The following is an 18,907-nucleotide window of genomic DNA, read 5'->3' as shown; positions in this document are numbered from 1 at the left end:
GGGCAGGTTTATCATGGATACGATTATTATCAGCCCGGAGTTACCTCCGAACGATGTTTTACTCCTGCGGAACCTTGCCGAGGATATCAAACAATACCAAGAAAATCGGTCCGGTCCGTCTAACAAAGATGCCGTTACGGCACCCGGCAAAGAGCCCGTTAATGGAGGTAGGTCCATCCCGTTAATCAGAGTAAGGGAGTTGGGGTAGATCCCCAAGGAGCTACTCCGGATCCGGGTTCCGTGTTGACTAGGATTTTATTGTAGCCCTTGGACATGGCGCCCCTTCATCTAGGGATGAACACGACCTGGCTCACATGAGAGCGGTTAACGATCCGTCACACCAAGAATTCGAGCCATCCATATTCTGTTCCGTGGACTTTCGAGATTTATCATCACGACTACACCCCGTAGTATACCAGTATATATTGAAGCCATACATCAAATGGGCTCAGAGTATTGCTAGACATCCTAGGGTATGTATAGCAATATCCCATCTTATGCTTATCCCATCACTGTTCTCAACGCATACTAACATGTTTGCAGTGCGTGGCCATAGTTTTGCCCCCAGTCTAAAGCCTTCTCATAAAGAGTTTACTGATGAGAATATAGCGATGTGATTATGGTTACACACCTGATCATCTACTTTACCACTTCAGTCCCTAGCGCAATATGGCTCTTCTACCATTTTACCTGGGTGCATGGGATTATCCACACTGCCATGCAATTTTACTACGTAGGCACATATACGTTAATGATGCACCAGCATATTCACGCAGGAGGCGTGCTACGTAAACAGTCCTGGGTCCACCTGTTCGACGTAATATTCCCGTATATTACGGACCCTTTGATGGGCCACACATTTAATAGCTATTATTACCATCACGTTAAACACCGGTCAGTTTTCTAAGCCATTCTCAAGGTTCCTTCGTATATAGTAGCTAACCTATCCGTAGTAAGCAAAATAACTACTATTTTCTCATCTCCTCAAAACTTGCTAGTTGGATGTGCATCGAACTTTTTATAAAGGTAGGGTTCAAATGCTAACTCTTATCTATCTCGGCTGTTAGATCACGTTGAAGGCAACGGGCCTGATGACCTCTCCTCGACTGTCCGTTACCAACGCGACAACATCTGGCATTTTCTCCACTACGTTGGACGTTTCTATTTCTTGGTCTGGTTGGACTTACCCTTGTACTTCTTCCGGAAAGATCGTCTTACGTTCGCATTAAAGACGGCATTTTGGGAGCTATCCAGCTATTCTATGCTCCTAATTCTATTTCGGCTGAATAGTCGTCCAGCATTCTTCGTATTTTTGCTCCCATTCATGTTGCTTCGCTTAGGACTCATGGTGGGCAACTGGGGTCAGCACGCCCTTGTGGATGCCGACGAGCCCGACTCTGACTACCGATCCAGCATTACCTTGATAGACGTTCCCGTAAGTTCTAATCTTAACTACCCCTTTGAGCTGGGATGTAACCCGTGGTATACGTTTTGCTTACCACTAACAATATTTAACTTGTAGAGCAATAGATATTGCTTCAATGACGGATACCACACGTCGCATCATCTAAACCCTCTTCGGCACTGGCGCGAACACCCCGTGCACTTCCTAGCCAACAAGCAGACCTACAGCGCGGAACACGCGCTCGTCTTCCACAATATAGACTACCTAGAGATAACGGTGCGATTGCTGCTCCACCATTATGAGCATCTAGCACGGTGCATGGTACCGATCGGGGAAAAGCAGATCGCCATGACTATCGAGCAGCGCGCCGCCTTGCTCAAGCGCTGCACGCGACGTTTCACCGAGGAGGAGATTAAGGAAAAGTTTGGGGCGCCTGTTAAGTTGGCGTCTAAGACTAAGTGATGGATAGCGCTGGGGTAGGAATTGAAATTAATCGACAACCTGTCCGGTGACGGTATGAGTGAAGAATAGATTTCTATCATCGGGCATCTTCTTCATGAGGAGCGTTTTCAAATTTTATATACCCAAGGCTTTCGAATAGACCAAGGTTATACAACGTGTAGTTAGTTAATAAATTTAATACTATCATCGTCAAGTGTTTTAGTGAGTAAAAGGTACCAAGAGGATATCGGCCGAGGATATTCCGTGATTAGTGAGAGTACATAGACGCTTACCTGAGATGATGCTTTAGCTGCTTAGTTCGGTAAATCCGTTACTCTTGCCTTACTGTGTAAGTTCTGGAGGGGCCAAATAGTTTCTGGTTGCCCCGTTTATTCTCCAAGTCGAATTTCAACTTCACCAACTATTTACACTTTATTCTACTAGATCCTATTGTGTTCTTAAAGAGGAGCCAGATTGTAATTTATTTCTCATTTATTGTCTAGGGTTAGGGACGGAAAGTAGGAAGTACCATTACACAAGACCTCGGGAACTATTTTTCTTCATGATCTCGCGATTGTCACAGCTCGCTCGTCATCTTTTAAGACCTTACCCCGAGTTTAGTCGTCTATCCGCATCCAGATCCAGCGGTCTGGCATCGAGAATCATGGCTTCGGCAGATGAGCGGAATTCGAGAACTATACATACAGCGGCTTGCTTAATCATTGGCGATGAAGTTCTTGGGGGAAAGGTATGGGTCTTGTCCTATCCGGCTAGATATCTTATACGCAGTGCTTCTAGCTAACTCTCTTAGACAACTGATGTGAGATTCTATACAGACCATAGTTGGATATGCCGAAGACTAATCCCTTATGTCAGACAAATTCTGCTTATATGGCGAAGTGGTGTTTTTCTCTAGGCATGGTAAGAGCCCCGGCGGTTAACTCCTATCATAAACGCACGCTAAAATTCATGCTGTTATAGAACTTAAAGAGAGTCGAGGTTATTGAAGACGACGAGGATGAGATCGTAGAAGCGGTACGAAGAATGAGTGACCGCTATGATTTTGTCGTGACAAGGTACTGCTTATACTAGAAAGAGCGTGCCCCTTACTAGATCGATAGTGAAACTAACTCCTGTCTAGTGGTGGCATAGGACCGACGTAAGTTTAAAGAGCTTGTCGTGATCATATACAAGAAGCTCATCTGAAATAGACACGACGATATCACTTACCAATCCATCGCCAAGGCATTCGACTTGAAACTCATATTGCACGAAGAGGCATATGAACGAATGAAGAAACTTACCAAGCCAAGCAAGTCTCATCCGAATTTCAGTTGGGATGTAGAATCCCCAGCCAAAACTGCACGGCTTAGGATGGTCTACTTACCCATTGACGAGTCACGCGACCTGGCAAAACAGGCCTTATTTCCACGTGACGATCTCTGGGTTCCTATTTCCGTGGTAAACGGGAATATTCATATTCTCCCAGGTGTACCAAGGTTGTGTAAGTTGCTAAATCAATTCGAACTTCTGCACAATGATACTAATGCCTACCAGTCGAAAGCCTTTTGCAAGGTCTCAAACCGTTCATAGTCGACCGACTAGTAGATCCCGAGGGCAAAGGAATTTTCAGAGCTATCATCTCTACGCCGATGGGTGAGAGCGCTATTGCCGGTTACCTCACCGATTTGGCAGATAGAGTCGCGCATAAGGGTGTGAAAGTCGGAAGCTATCCTCGATGGGGGAAGAAGAACAACACGGTTACTCTGGTCGGAAGGGACAAGGAGTATATCGAGAGTTTAGTACCGGAGGTTGTGCAGAAAGTCCAAGGAAAGCGAGTTCAGAATGAGGGAGAGGATGATGAGCCGGAGGTCGTAGCTTCGACAGCCACCTAGACATACATACTGTTAGTCCGACTTCTTGATAGAGACATACTAACAGCTCGGCGCTATTCTCCCATGCCCCTTCGTAAATAGAGAAGGTGTTAAAGGAGATCTTCGATAATTGTACAGCTAATTCGGCCGATCTGTCAATGCTATGATTTTGTGTCGTTAGATTCCTCTTTCATTGCATGAACGACATGATTCCTTCCGGAATTCGACTAGAATCGGAATTGACCTACGCAAAGCGTTCCTCAGCTATGAAATATTTATTTTCGGACTCCTTCTCGGCGTGGCCGCGGACAGTTGCCCGTCTTCGCGGGGTTGATTTGGCAATCCTTGCTTAGAAGGGCGACTTATTCTGGTTAGAACATGTGTTGACCCATGACAGCACATGCATGAGAGATACAGATACATTACTAGTGGGCTTCTAGAAAAGTTAAAAATGGTTCTGGTTTTCTGGAGTATGTAGGTAGAAGAAAATTGATCATGAAAAATCCAGCGTCTGAGGGTAAGTAGATAGATAGATAGATAGATACAATGATGTTAGATAGATTAACGGGGTTAATGACTGTTGGGTAACCTTGTCACGATCACATCGCGTCGTCTTGATGGATCGATTAGGGTATTATTAAGATCAAGGCTAAGTGTATGTTAATTGTTCACTAGGAGAAAGGAAATGAAACTCATTTCCAATTCCAGACCCGTGTCACATTGTCTTGTCCTTGTGGATTTAAAATTTTGGATTAAAATTTAGAGGGCCTCTGTTCTTATGTCCATATGGGCGATGAAAATACCGTTTGTGTTTCGCTCTGGTTACCTATATACTTTGAGTCTTTTGGACAAGAATTGAATTATTCATTCATGGTTAGGGATGTATTTAAAATAGTTACGTAACCTAACCTAAGTAATTAATCAAATTTATAGAAACTTAGCTGAGATGGGAAAATATTGACTGTACTATATGATGGTAATCAGTGCTGGTGTTGAATATCGTAATAATTAATGATGGGCGAGTCGCGGGACGATTTGCCCACGTACATAGGTAAGGACCCATGATGCCTGTAGTAGGTAGGTAGGTAGGTAGGTACATAGGATGTAGTAGGATGCTGATCGATGGGGAAGCTGGTTTGGCGCTGGCGCTGGCCGCTCGCCTTGCTTCGCGCGTCGTTGAAGAAAAAAATATGATGGGATGATGGGATGGATGATGGGCTAGCGGTCGACGTTCTAAGCCAGTTCACCGCTCAGGGTTACATTTACCAGCATTACCAGTGGGGTTCAATAGAGAGGTGGTGGCTGGTTGGTATTTTTTTTCTTCCTTTTTTTTGGAGGCTGTCTATTACATATGCTTCCTTTCACGCGAAGCTGCCATTGAGCGACAAGAATTAAAACTGCTGCTTTACATACGTACATACATACATGGGATGGGGGGATGGGACAGCAGTGGTTCGCGTATATGTGTATATGTATATATGTGCCGATGGTGATGTGGTCGATGACATCGACCCAAAGAATGAATATTCCGGCCTTGCAAACGCACAGAGTGGAAGCTATATGTATGTGTATATGTAGGTTACACATCACCTACATATATAGGAAGCCATCCAGTTGGCGTTCGTCGGATGATTCTGATTCTTAGCTGGCGGGTTTTATTGATTGATTATGGGCCATGATAGGTGCGCGAAGAAAAGGACCAACGTGTGTGGGATGGAATGGAGGATAGAAAGTTTATAGCGAGTTAGAATGGAGCGAGCGGGTTGAATTTTAGGTGCACGTTGTAGTTGTTAGTATGTGATATGGCCCCTGATAAGATGTGACCTTGAATTTTAAGGTTGGTGGAGTATCGCATTCAGATGTTCGTAAAGACGTGTAAGTGGTCGCCGAGGCGCTGGAGGGTCAAGTTCTCCTTTTTTTTAGTACATCGATATACCGAATATACTATTTGCTGAGCGACAGATTCGTGTTTCTTCTTTTACATTATGTTAGGTACTGTAATTGATCAATTCTCTGTGGCATAACAAGGTTGTTTTGTTAACTTTCGGTAAAGCTGAGTTATGCTCAGCTAAAATCTACTAATACCTGGGTAATTCTCGGATATTGGTCACGTGCCCCACACACGGCCAAACTCCCTCGATGGGGTTCATCAAATCCCATCGAAACCCAGCATCGGATGAACAATCATGAGTAATAACGAGACGAACTGAAGTCGTACTCATCAAATACGAGATTTACTGAAATAGGACTGTCGTAAAACTGATGATATGTCATCCATCGTAGGCGTATTTCAATTCAGTCGAATACTCTAGTGGAAAAGTGACGATTATACATGAGTGGTGATGAGGTCGTTCCTTGAAAATGTCATCATGTATCGGCATCGGTCAACCATGGTTGACAAGTAGGCGATCAGCGGATGAAAACGAGGCAGAATTGCCAGAACACAAACGAACCCAAACTCAACCTCGTCACTCGTCGGTCAACGTCCGGCCCAAGGCCACCAGCAAAAGTCCGAACGCCCTCAATGCGTTCTTGACCGTCGTCACCAACTCTCCAAGTTCGTGGAACAACCACCCGCACAGGACCACCAACCCTTCCCACATCTTAATCATAACCTGGGACCCGAAAACTCCCACCGCAAATCCCACGGATCCTGCCTTCATCATCAGTCGTCGCTCAGCTGCTTTGGCGCGACCTTCAACCTCTCTCAGCTTCGTGTTGGCATCTTCTTCAGCCCTTTTCACCTCTTCCTGAGCATTGTTCTGTGTTTCTTTCATCGCCGTCTGTAGATGTTCACACTCAGCCTGCAACACAGCCAGGCGCTCAGAATCTTTTCTCCAATCTTCATACTGAGACTGTTTAGCCTCATACTCTGCCACAACCTTTTTCAACTCTCGTCGTTCGTCCTCACCAATCTTGACCTTATCTCTCAGGTCGTCGTTCTTCTTTCGAGCATCGGTCAGTTCATTAGTGATTTGTAAGAGTGACATGTTAGCAGCAATCAGTCGGTCCTTATTATTGCCACCTTTGGTGGGCCATGATCCATGAGCACGCCAGAACACCAGATCCTGTTCTATCTGTGTCGTGGAAGAAGGTACAGGCAACATACGAATAGGGATACGTGTCAGGTCAGGGGCGATGATAACGTCGTCGCTGGTGTCGAAGAACAGCTTTTCGTTGAGGTAATATGAATACTCCGAAGTAATCTTCTTCTCAACCTCGACGGGGATGATTCCCATCTCACAGCATCTGATCGTCTCCAGCTTGATCCATGATGGTCGGTCCTCAGCCATGTACTTTGACCAAGTTCGGCTTCGGGATTGTTGTAGTCGAGGGTCATACCTCCTTATCTCCGATTTGAGGTAGTCCTTGTATCGTCTCGGAATGTCGTCTCGAATGAGACGCTCGCTGGCCGCATGCCATTCCATCACCTCATCACCGGTCAACAATGCGCGATCTTTCGGGGCCATCAGTACAAACTTAGCAGGGATGACCACACGCTGGTGTCGACTCATCTGAAATCGAACATCTCCGACCATGTTCTGAAGCGTCTTAGTAGTTTTGATTTGTGGCCATCGGCATGACTGCGCGACGGTCATTGTCGGAAAGAAAAGGGGTCGGCCCGTTTCAATTTCCCTCTGAAAAATTCTGATCATGCATTTCCACGGCAGGTTCCATTCCTCGATGATACCAGCAGCATTCATGTGCCCCACAACTGGCTCATCAACGGCCGCTGGTCCATTCTGTTTCTCAAATGCGGTTCTCATCGAAGCCAACTCATCCGCGTTCAGTTCGTTCTCCGTCTCCACCTGTGCCATGAAGGCAGCTGCCGATGGTGGCAGGGGATACGGACCAAACAGAGACTGACTTGGCCGAGCTGCCTGACCACCAGATTCGGCCATTGTGGTCAATCGTTGTACTTTACTCAGGATGTATGAAAAGAAGGCGAGTAGGGGATCAACGTGGATCGACAGATATCAAGTTAATGCCAGAATGTATGAACCGAAACGAGGGGGTTTCAATGATTTTGTATAGAAAGTGTGACCACTCCCAATAACTCCCAAATGATTATGAGGAAAAGTAACTATCTGTCCAGCGGTTCTGAAAAGAAAATGGTGACAATTAAGAAATGAATGATTGGATAGACAGAAAAACTGAAGAGAAAACTAAAATAAAGGAAACTTAAGGAAATAGTCGATGATTTTGTGAATTGAAAAGAAGCTAAAATGAAGGAAACTGGATAGATAATCGACGAGTCTGCAGCGGGATAAAGCAGATTTCGTCGGTTCCAACGCGGGACCGAGTGTCTGTTCGAAAATGTTGATATGTATCTCAGGCGCACTCGTAAGGATGATAAAATTGACCGTATTCGCCACGTCTGTCAGATCGTTGTTGAGACGTAGATGAGAACTGCTGAAACGTGATTGAAAAGAGTTGAGACGCGGTTGAAAAAGAACGAAGATTGAGGAGAATGTTGAAGTTGATACTTCGAAGTAGCTAATTGGTGTTGATTGTTGATTCAATTCTCTGTTGTTCATGAACGGAAAAGGGTGGCACTTTCCCAAATTAATTTGTTTGCTTTCTGTAGATGTACCATGTATCGTGCCTGCTTTTTTCAGATGGTTTTCGGATCATTGATTATGGGTTGTCGTAGCGCCGTCGTTGCCGGGGTGGGTCCAGTATCAACGGTCTCAAGTCCACCCGTCGCTCAGGATCATCTGGTCTTTCGTCTTGTCCCGGGTTGGTCGTTTCGAGGAGTATCTCATCCCACCCGCCCATTGTGGTCTCTCCCTTTGCCCTCACTGTCCCCGTTGGTAGCGTCTGTACATATGGCTTCACATTTTTGATATGTACTTTCCGCGGTCGTCCCCCAACCAACGGATCCACTGTTCTGATTGACACATCTGATGGGATGCTTGTCACCTCCCATGGCCCGCTCCATCTCGGCATCAGTTTTTCTGTCCTCTTGTCGTCATGCACTTCGCTGTGTGGCCCTCTTCTACGAAACTGTCTAATCTTCCGATCTTTATCTCCCACATATTCCCACACCCAGCTGCCGACTTTGTATGGATTGTCAATCATCAACGTTTCTCGGTCAGCCCTCATCACCAGGTGATCAGTCATTTCTCGCCGTAACTCCGCTCGTTGTTCGTCCATTCTCACCTCTCGGTTGGGTTCGTTCGTCAACACCTCTGCATCTCGGTCGGACAATATAGGGGCTACAGGCCTGGTTTGCCATCCCAGCATGATCTCTGATGGAGAAAGTTCACATCCGTTCATCCGTCGTGCGTTGATTTTCGCCAGGGCTGAGGGTATCTCCTTCGGCCACCTATCTAACCCTTCATATCCCATTTCTGACGCCCATTTTCTCAGGTGCATTTTGAGTTCCTTCATATTTCGTTCGACCAAGCCATGAGAGTATGGGGCATTCACTGGCCCATGGGTTACCTTCGTTCCCCTTTTCTCAAAATACTTCTCCAATGCCTCTGAAGAAAAGTAAGTCGCATTATCGGTGTACAGCTGTCTTGGGTAACCAAAGATCGCCGACAACATTTCCCATGTCTTCATCACCGTAAATATCGACAGCTCGCTGACCACCATCCCGGCCGTAAATCGGGAGAAGTAGTCTATTACCAGAAGAATATATCTACTTCCGTTCGGTCCTGATGGCGTTATCGGTCCCATTGCATCCATGCCCACCAAATCCCACGGTTCCATGACGACAACTCGACGGGTCCCCACGCCCACCGGTTTCCGTGGTCCTGTCTCAGCACATGTATGGCATTGTTGGTAGTGTGCCATCACCGATTTCCACCTCGTTGGCCACCAGAACTTACCGATGAGGTTTCTCAATGTCAACGCAGCTGCGTAATGCCCATGACCGTCATGTGCCCATTTCAACGCTGTGGGTAGTTCGTACTCCATCAAGCATTCTGAGTACCGTCCCGAGTTTTCCCGCCGCATCAGAAATCCGTGTACCATTCGGTACTTGACTGCTTCTTTTCTGATGAATTTTTGTCTATTCGCCGGTAGATGGTCAACCGATCTGGGCCCCAGCATGATGAACCTCACCATGTCTGCATAACAATCGTCATCATCATAGTTTTTCGCCAGCTTCGTCAACACCCGGTCATCATTTGCCATTGCTGAATAAGGATATATCACCTCTGATCCGAACGACTGGGTAACCTCATTCCCTCTCCCCAACTTTACCTCTGCCATGGAACAGAAAAATGGCAATTTTTCCTCATCCACCCTGTCTGCCAAATGCACCGTTGGCCCAGTCATTCTCGATAGTCCATCAGCTATCTTCATTATCTTTGTGGTATTTGGGCGATGTTGAACAACGAATTGATACTCTCCCAATCTTTCCAGCCAAACTGCGATTCGTCCTTTAGCATCGGGATCATTCCCGAATGTATTCAACAAATTTAAGTGGTCGGTGTATATCATCACCGGCCATGGTGACTCGATGACCAACCACCTACACTCTGCCAGACATTTGACTATTCCCAGTGTTTCCCGTTCCCCGGTGACGTATCTGGATTCCGCATCTGAGAACTTGAATGACATAAACATGAGTGGTCGAACAGAGTCCATCAGTTTATCAGTGACGGCCGTCCCCACTGGGTGATTTATCATCTGAAATAACAAACCCCCTGCCCCCGTCAACGATGCGTCAGTTGCCAGATGAAATTGTCTGGTCATATCTGGACTATACACCGCACGATCTTGTATTTCTTCACAAATGGTTGTGAAAGCTCTCGCATGTTCGTCTGTCCACTCGAACGTTTTCGGGACAATTTTCCTCTGGACTGATCGTCGCCCGCCTGCCGTTGTCTTGTACTCTTTCTTACTACATGCCGTCTTAATTATGTTCACCAAATCTGTTCTCCCCGGGATGAATTGCTTCAGAAAAGGTGTCAGGTACAAGAATTCTTCCAGTTCTTTAGTATTTCTCGGGTGATTCTCAGGAAGTGCCCATTTCGCGAATCGGTCACGATGTTTCATTGACGGCCGTATCATACCACCTGACATTTCGAATCCCAATGTCATAATTTTGTCTGCAAAAAGGGTCGTCTTGTGTGGTGACAATGCGATTCTCATGAACGCCAATCGTGGAAAGTACTGGAAATGTAGGAAATCAAACAAACTGTCGAAATCTCTTCCGGATGCGTTATGGTCATCAACGAACAAGTCAAAAGACACCCCCCATTCTGGGTGATGACCTATGAGCTTTGGTATGGCTGGTCCAGCCGTGCCCGGCTTCGCTGGCCATTCCCCAAACCCCAAATCTCCCAATGCACAATACGTATGAGGGGACCCCGTCATGCCCTGAGGCATTCTCATACTGAACCATTGACCGTTCGGGGCTATGAAGGCTGTCTTGTCTCTGTCTGGCTCCCTCACCGGGACTGCCCAGTACCCGTGTGCCGCATCTCCCTGGAAGAAGACGTGGTGGTTACCTTGTATCAAGACATAAAACAACCCGTCGCGACGATGTACTGGCCATTGGGGCTTGATAGTTGCTGAGTTAATTGGGCGGTAGTTTTGTACGATTCTCTTCGTTCCATTTTTCTTCAGTGGGAACTGTGTATAGGCACCCCATCGTGATATTCCCGGGATAATGAGCCCTGCCTTTTCCAGTTGTGGGAACGTCCGTCCCGCGAATTCTCTCTCGTCTGGTGTATATCTGGGCTGTCTCAGTCTATATGGCGTGACGCTCGGGTCTACCAACACTGAGTGCTCCACCAAGTCTGTTGTCTTCAGGTCTGACAAGGCTTCCACAAAACAATCCCGCCACGTGTAGGCCAATCTCTTCGCCATACTCTCCTGTTCGCGCGTTTTTGCCCCGGTCCCCACCGTAACTTTGGATTTGTCGAACCATTCCTCAACTTCTACCATCGGAGCCTCGGTCAGTTGGCGCTGATGTGGTCGTCTGTTGACCATCGGTCGTCCAGCGTGGGTCTGACTCATCGGTCGTCCATCATGGGTCTGATTCATTGGAATGTGTTGAGTTGTTCCCATCATCGCTCGTACTTTTGCCATATCCGACTGCCTGGTCATTCTTGCAAAATGGGATGATGTATACCATTCTGCCTCCCTTGTCACCCACTCCAAATCATCTCTGTGTGCTTTATCGGGTTCAATCGCCTTCAATGCCAGCATTGCGTCGTCTTGGTTATCTAAGGCGGCTACGGTTTCGTGTTTGTCGTCATATATGCTGAGAAATGCTGGACGGTCTTCAGCCTGTATTCGTTTCCATCTATCAAAACACGGATCTGTGAAGTCGTTGTCGTCCACCACATGTACAATGTGAGGTACGAGCGGTCCCACCACACTCTCTCCCTCCGGTGCCATCAAGTGTTCATCTCCATTTGGCATATACTTCGGTATGATTAACCTTGACCCTTCTCCCGGGTTGGGAGTGCTCGGAGGTGGTGCCCATATGGGGATATTACTTGTTCCATTCTCCCCAAACGATCGTCCGTATTCGCTCGTTTCCAATAATCTGTTAACGATCCATAAGTCTGTCTCTGATATGCTCCGTCCAACTGGGACCATTGTCACCAACGCTGAGATAAGTTTCCGCATCATCTTTCGACCTGCTAATGATTGTTTGGGATGTAATATAACTTCATCTGATGAGTGTGTAGGAAACACTACGACTTCCGACTGGAAACTAACTCGCTTTCGTCTTCTAGGAATACTCAATCCGAGGGAACCATCATGTCCGCAGTGAGCCTGACCTCGGTCCAGACTCACCATCAGTTTTTTGGGTGTGATTGGTTACCCTTCGAATTCACCACGGCAAACTCTGCGATGTCGACCATCTCCTGCAGGAGATCCGCCTCCGTCAGTTCATCATCAATATCACTATCCATCACATCGTCGTCATCGTCCAAATCCCCATCATCGCTAGACGAATCTGAACCATCCTCCACCGCCGGAGGGGAATATTTGCTCAACTTGCGTTCAACTACGATTGGTCCCCTCGTCCGTGCTGGGCGCATTTTCACCGTATGTGACTGACCGTTGATCCCAGTGATTGTCAGTTGATCAGTACTGAAGTTAATCACTGCTTGGTTTCTTCTCAACCATCCTTTGCCCAGCAAGATATCATATGATTCGTCCATTCCCACCACATATGCCCTCATAATTGACAGAATTCCCCCAACCACAAATGGGAACATCACGTAGTGATGGATGGGGGTAGTCGAGTCATCGGCCATCTTCAGTTCACACTCCTCCTTGACTGGGATCAGTTCAAGTTTTCTCGCCTTTGCACATGCCGGGCTGATCAGTTCCGACAACGACCCACAGTCCACCATGCATCGGTGAGTTACCGTACCCGATACTTCTCCCTCAATATATCCCATGTATGTCTGTCCATCATCTGGTCGTGCCCGGTCACGAAATGTGATCTGTGCCACGGACGTTTTCATCCGAGTGCTCGCAGAATGGGGTTCGTGTCGTCCTTGTTTGTCTCTCTTCAGTTTGGACAAAGTTGTCTTCTGTCTACGTGATGATACTCCCATTTGCCTGGCCAACTGTGCCCGCAATGTTGGGCTCCGATCCAAAAACTGTCCCCACGTAATGTTCGGAAATGGAGTGATTCGCAACAACTCGCCTATGTCGATCCGTTCGTCTTCGTGATCTTCGTATGCCCGAATGGGAATCGTGTCTCCTTTGGTTTTCTTCACGGTGTCTTGTTTTCGTTGCTGCATCTGTGCTTTCACTTCGCGCAATCGTCGGGCTAGTTCCTCTTTGCTGGGTATGTCCATACCCATCTTGCGTGGATGTGGGGAGTCGGTTCGTCTCCCTTTGCCCTTACCTGGTCGTGTCTGGTCATGGTCGGGTGTAGTCGACATCCGGACGTCACCGCCCTCATCTAATTCGATTACTCGCTCACTCCCTCCAGCCATAACCTCGGCCTTTCTCTTTTCTGCTGCCATCGTGAATGGGTATCCTCCATCCTCATCGAACATCTTGAAAACTTCGTTATCCTCGGTCTCATCAATCATCATTCCGCCCACCATGTCATCAGTTCCTTTGATCAAAACTCGACCGGTTCTCACCGGGACTGTGCGTCTGGCCTCCACACCCATCCCTTCTGCCTGGTTCGGTTGCGGAGGGAGGTCGAATTTGATATCTTTTGGTACGGGGTCGCCTCGAAACACCGCATCCATCACCAGTCGTTGGTCGTTCCATGGTCTTTGTGGTTTGTCACATTCTCTCGATGAATGTCCATCTATCCCACAGTTAAAGCAAACGAACGGTCTCCGCGGGCCCCGTCGTGCATCATTACTTGGCCCATTGTAGGTGGGTCCGACCTGTGACGGGCCAGCCTGTACTGGTCCGGTATTGAACGTGGTTCGTCTTCCATCGTAACCGTTGACCTTCCCTGCTGCCATCACCGGTGGCATGTTGGTCGTGGACAACTGTTGCTGGGGTTGAGCATATGGTCCGTATCGTGCTGGCATCGTGGTCGGCATTGCGTACGGGGTCTGCCCTCCGTAACTCGGTGGTGGTGAGAAAAACTGTGCGGGAGTTGGATGTTCTGTCCGTTCTCTCATCGCCCGGAAAGCCAATCCAATTTCTCTGATGGCATCGTCGCCAGTCATGGGCATACTGTGCTGAGCACCTGTTTCGACCTCTGCAAAGAAGTCTCCTTCTTTACCTGGTATCGCTGCACACTGCATGATAGCTCTACGCACATCATCGAACGTACATGCCGCCGTCAACTTGCCAATGTCATCGGTTTTGTTCGCTGCGTGCAGCCGATCTGCCACTCTTTCCTGCACTCGTCGGTCGTTTTCATTTCCACCAGTGCACATCTTGGTATATAGTCTATCTCTCAGGACTCTGTTCTGATTATCATCAGTTTGGTCCGCCAGTTCTGTGGCTCTTCTGACATATGTCGACAGCTTTTCGTTCGTCTGTCTCTCAAACTCGTCTATCTTGGCTGTAAGCTGAGCATTGTCTGAACTGGCTCTCCACGGGAATCTACGTCTGAACGCTTCCTGGAGCTGAGGCCAGTCCGCCCGACGATCTACTGCTATGTTTCTGTACCATTTCTTCGGTTCTCCTCTCAATCCGTTGCGAAATAGGGATTTTGCCATATTGGTCCGGTCAATTTCATCTGCGTCTCCCCCCACGCTCTGTCGGGCTGCTATCATTACATCATCTAGGTAGTCTTGGGGATCGTCCCCCGGCAATCCCTCAAAAATGAGGCTGCCTCCTACTGACAAAGTCATTGTTCTACGTGTATGTGTGATAATTGGGTTAGGTAAGTTCGTCTGAGTCTGAGTATCGGCTGGTGTTTGGTCGGATATTTCCAACTGTGCCAGTCGTTCTTCCAGTTGTTCCAGAGAAACGGTCGGTATCTCCTCACCGATTATGGTCACTGCTGACGGCACCGCCGAGCTCGTGGTAGGTACTTGGGATGTTTCGATATTCGGTCCAAAATGCCCTATCGTTCTCCCAACCCCAGGATCTATTACCAATAAAGATTGCCCACCTGCTTGACTTATCTGATTATGTGTGGATATGGTTCTCAGTGGGTTGATCAGAAATTGTCCTGTTACCAGGGGATTCTGTATTGTCTCTGTATTTGATAGGACAAGTTCTGGACTTGATGATCTTGTTGTATTGTCTTCTTGTTGATGTCTGGTAGTGGTTCTCCCCTCTCTCCCGAGGTCTCTTCCACTAATCATCTATTATCGGGTCTTTTTAATCACTTACTTGTCAAAATTCGGTCTTTTTCATCAAATTCAACAAAAACTCTCTTCTCCGCGATGGGAAACCGCGCAGGTTCGAATCCTGCAGCTCTCACCATTTGTAATTGATCAATTCTCTGTGGCATAACAAGGTTGTTTTGTTAACTTTCGGTAAAGCTGAGTTATGCTCAGCTAAAATCTACTAATACCTGGGTAATTCTCGGATATTGGTCACGTGCCCCACAGTACCTAGCATCATTAGAATTGAGGCGACGTATATATGTATTAAAGCTGACGCAAGACACACGGAAGATAATTACATATAATTATACACATATTCAAGTCATAGTTTAGATAACTAGAGGTAGCTCTGCGATAAGTACAGATATATGTATAGGTAAGTATGTACTTACTGACTTACACGTACGTGTAATAAACCTCTTCAATAATAATATGGTTTTAGCTATCAATAATACTAATCGTAGAGAAATATATCATACCTAGGTAGCTTAGGTACTCAGGTACCTTATCTCATCTTATTAGCCCGTAGGTGTAGCGCTTAATCATAGCTATCTTACGTAGTCCGGCAGGGTACATGCGCTAGCTAAGTGCCTGGGGTATCGGTTCTTTTATATCCAACCAAATCTACGCTACCTAAATGGATATGTTACTATGTACTGTACATATTTCTCCTTCTGTCTAGGTTACATATCTCATGTCATCTCTGATAGATGATGATTTCAAGGCGGACGGACAGGTGCATTAAATATTTAACTCAAGTATTTCTACATTAGGTAGTATATTATGCTTATGTAAAAGAGATATATGTATATTTCCGATTGTAAATTACTAGCGGTCATTCCTTACTTAGGTTTAGCGTAGTCCACTCTTGGAATTAAAAGAAGTTACCCACCTGCCAATTGACTGATCTGGTGATCCGTGCCTGTTAATCAAAGTGCTGGGAATCATATGAGAAACTTTAACAGCTAATGTCCAATCAATTTTATTTGGTCCGTGATCCTCACCTGCCCCACTGATATCGTATGTGCGCCGGAGTACCTACGTGAACATTTATATACATTTAATATATGTAAGTGTACACGTAGTTGTAAGTACATTTAAGTACCTCTCTCCTTGTCTTTTATATCTTCCATGTCCATCTGCTTATGCTAGGTAGGTACCTAGCTAAGATACCCACCCCCTTTGCAAGTGCTATGGCCAAGCAACCAAAGCAATCAAGCGCCCCCCATGAGTTCCTTCTCTTTACCTCCAAAAAGTAACCGCGTAGTGAAATCAACTCCCCCCTTCTTCGCCGTCACTGCATTCTAAAGTGATCCCTAAAGTGATCCACGGACGCATACACATGCACACGACGAGATATCTTCTCTTTTTTTCTACCTGTACCACCAAGATCCGTCCCGATCCTTTTTTTACTTTTGTAATCCCTTTCTTTCGTTTCCCCTCCTTCCCGTGAGATACTGCCGTAATCCGGCAACACTTTCTCGCCTCTATTTTTCTTTACTTACTTCCTTCTCAATCAGAATTTATTTCGTCGCCGACGGGTCATCATCTTAGAATCTTACAATACCTTATCCCATAACTATCGCTGTTCATCTGATCCCCGTCCCTTAAACTCCCGCCGAATCCGTGACGACAAATATCCTTTGTCCGGCCATTTGAGACAATCTTAGCTGGTACGGTGCTGCATCAAAACCGTATCTCCTTGACTCAAATTTCTGCCGGTTCCCTCTACTGCTCGACTCAGTTCGAATATTTATCAGTAGAACGACGCATCGTTGCCAATTGGCGAATTCACAATGGCATCCAAGGTTTGTCTTCCCTGTTTCGTGCGCCTTTCTCTAATCGGGGTATCGATTGCTAACTTATTCTTTTTTTTTTCATCTAGTTTTTAAGAGAGTACAAGCTGGTTGTAGTCGGCGGAGGAGGCGTGGGCAAATCTTGCCTGACCATTCAATTGATACAGAGCCATTTCGTCGACGAATATGATCCTACCATCGAAGGTTCGTCGGAGTCTAAATACTATCATTTCGGCTCTTTGTAAACTGTCCTGGGCTAACATGTTTTCTATCGATAGATTCGTACCGCAAGCAGTGCGTTATCGATGATGAAGTCGCTCTACTCGACGTGCTTGATACAGCCGGCCAGGAGGAATACTCGGCTATGAGGGAGCAGTACATGCGCACCGGCGAAGGTTTCCTTCTCGTCTACTCGATCACGTCCGATCAAAGTTTTGAGGAGATCCGTACTTTTCAACAACAGATTCTACGAGTCAAAGACAAGGATCCTACAGACTATTTCCCGATGGTTGTGGTGGGCAACAAATGCGATCTGGAGAGTGAACGCGAGGTCCCCCGACAAGGTATTTAACTCTGATACATTTTCCATTGTGTATGTCCTCTTGCTAACATATGTTATAGATGGTGAGGCTCTTGCGAAGCAATTCGGATGTCCTTTTGTTGAGACCTCCGCCAAGTCCCGAACAAATGTCGACAAGGCATTCTTCGATCTCGTTCGAGAAATTCGCCACTACAACCGCAACATGCAAGGTCTGTCGACGAACAGTGGCGGTAACGGTGGTTTGAATGGCCCGGGTACTAAGATGGAAGTGAGCGAGGGCGAAGCCGAAGCTGGTTGCTGCTCTAAGTGCATAGTCCTATGAGGTGGTTGAGGATGGTGCGAAAGTAATCGGTTCATTGATTGGGCAACGCATATGAGAAGATGTGGGTGCTTACCTACCTGGACATGTGTAGGGTGCGTATGCGTTTGTGTCTATGCGCATCCGACATGAGCGCTATGAACGATCTTAGCAGGTTCAGGACGTATATGTCGGTTCGATCGATGCAAAATTGTTGCATGGTAATGGGAGTCGGGGTCTTGCAACTTATTATGGGACCAAGCAAAATCATCAGCATCTGAAAAGGGGAATAAAGGGACAAATCGAGTGGTTAATCTACTATTACCCGAGAAGACAACACTGTCTATGCGGATTTGTGGACGACGCGTTTAGGAGTACAGAATACTTCGCGTGGACCTTCTCAGGTCCAGATCATCGCAGATGATGTGGAAGATGATATCTCCTGCTGGTCATTTCACTACTTGTAATGTTCTTCGCTTATTTTCATCTTCGTTTTTTTTTAGTGGTTTCATCATAGATTCCCCCATTTCAAGTTCAGGCGTCAGTTCAAATAACCTGGTCTCAGAAAACTTGTCTCTGTGCATGTCTACTCCTAGGTCCAACCTAAGGCCGCATACCTGTGATATATTGCCTCTTGGAAATCAGGCAATCTAATGAATTATACAACATCTTAAGTCGCTAACCCACATCGCCTATAGTGATGTTTAATGAATCTTAGGCCGTATGGGATATGGGATGAGCACAAGAAAACTGCATAATAGTAAGCAAAATCGAAGCGTAACTATTAACTACCTAGATATTTATTCATACC

General features: G+C 46.5%; 4 protein-coding genes across 7 annotated transcripts; 2 read left to right on the top strand and 2 right to left on the bottom strand.

Annotated features, from left to right (window-relative positions):
* Positions 1-13: 13 nt before the first annotated feature.
* On the top strand, positions 14-3,741 carry GL218_03556 (uncharacterized protein; the record flags this gene model as incomplete). 4 transcript variants are annotated; one of them, XM_033580125.1, is made up of 10 exons in its annotated part: positions 14-167; positions 1,068-1,435; positions 1,523-1,863; positions 2,450-2,594; positions 2,658-2,666; positions 2,723-2,767; positions 2,828-2,922; positions 2,988-3,005; positions 3,058-3,350; positions 3,404-3,741. In XM_033580125.1, 10 exons carry the CDS (start codon positions 14-16, stop codon positions 3,739-3,741), a joined length of 1,806 nt encoding a protein of 601 aa, XP_033437055.1. The 4 variants fall into 4 exon arrangements, with proteins under 4 accessions (XP_033437055.1, XP_033437054.1, XP_033437056.1 ...); XM_033580126.1 differs by lacking the exons at positions 14-167; positions 1,068-1,435; positions 1,523-1,863 and having other exon boundaries at positions 2,409-2,594; XM_033580124.1 differs by lacking the exons at positions 14-167; positions 1,068-1,435; positions 1,523-1,863; positions 2,658-2,666; positions 2,723-2,767 and having other exon boundaries at positions 2,409-2,594.
* Positions 3,742-6,188: 2,447 nt separating this feature from the next.
* Positions 6,189-7,622, bottom strand: GL218_03555 (uncharacterized protein; the record flags this gene model as incomplete). The annotated part of the gene is made up of 1 exon (XM_033580122.1): positions 6,189-7,622. One exon carries the CDS (start codon positions 7,620-7,622, stop codon positions 6,189-6,191), a length of 1,434 nt encoding a protein of 477 aa, XP_033437063.1.
* Positions 7,623-12,488: 4,866 nt separating this feature from the next.
* On the bottom strand, positions 12,489-14,843 carry GL218_03554 (Ribonuclease H-like protein; the record flags this gene model as incomplete). The annotated part of the gene is made up of 2 exons (XM_033580121.1): positions 12,489-13,972; positions 14,030-14,843. 2 exons carry the CDS (start codon positions 14,841-14,843, stop codon positions 12,489-12,491), a joined length of 2,298 nt encoding a protein of 765 aa, XP_033437068.1.
* A 2,414-nt stretch (positions 14,844-17,257) lies between these two features.
* GL218_03553 (Ras-like protein) lies at positions 17,258-18,120 on the top strand (the record flags this gene model as incomplete). Its single annotated transcript, XM_033580120.1, has 4 exons — positions 17,258-17,269; positions 17,347-17,461; positions 17,536-17,820; positions 17,879-18,120. The coding sequence occupies 4 exons, from the start codon at positions 17,258-17,260 to the stop codon at positions 18,118-18,120; spliced, it is 654 nt and encodes a 217-aa protein (XP_033437050.1).
* Between the last annotated feature and the right edge of the window lie 787 nt (positions 18,121-18,907).

The sequence above is a fragment of the Daldinia childiae genome, assembly GCF_008694065.1.
Source record: "Daldinia childiae strain JS-1345 chromosome Unknown Scaffold3, whole genome shotgun sequence".
Taxonomy (NCBI): Eukaryota; Fungi; Ascomycota; class Sordariomycetes; order Xylariales; family Hypoxylaceae; genus Daldinia; species Daldinia childiae.
This window is presented reverse-complemented; position numbering and strand designations above follow the sequence as displayed.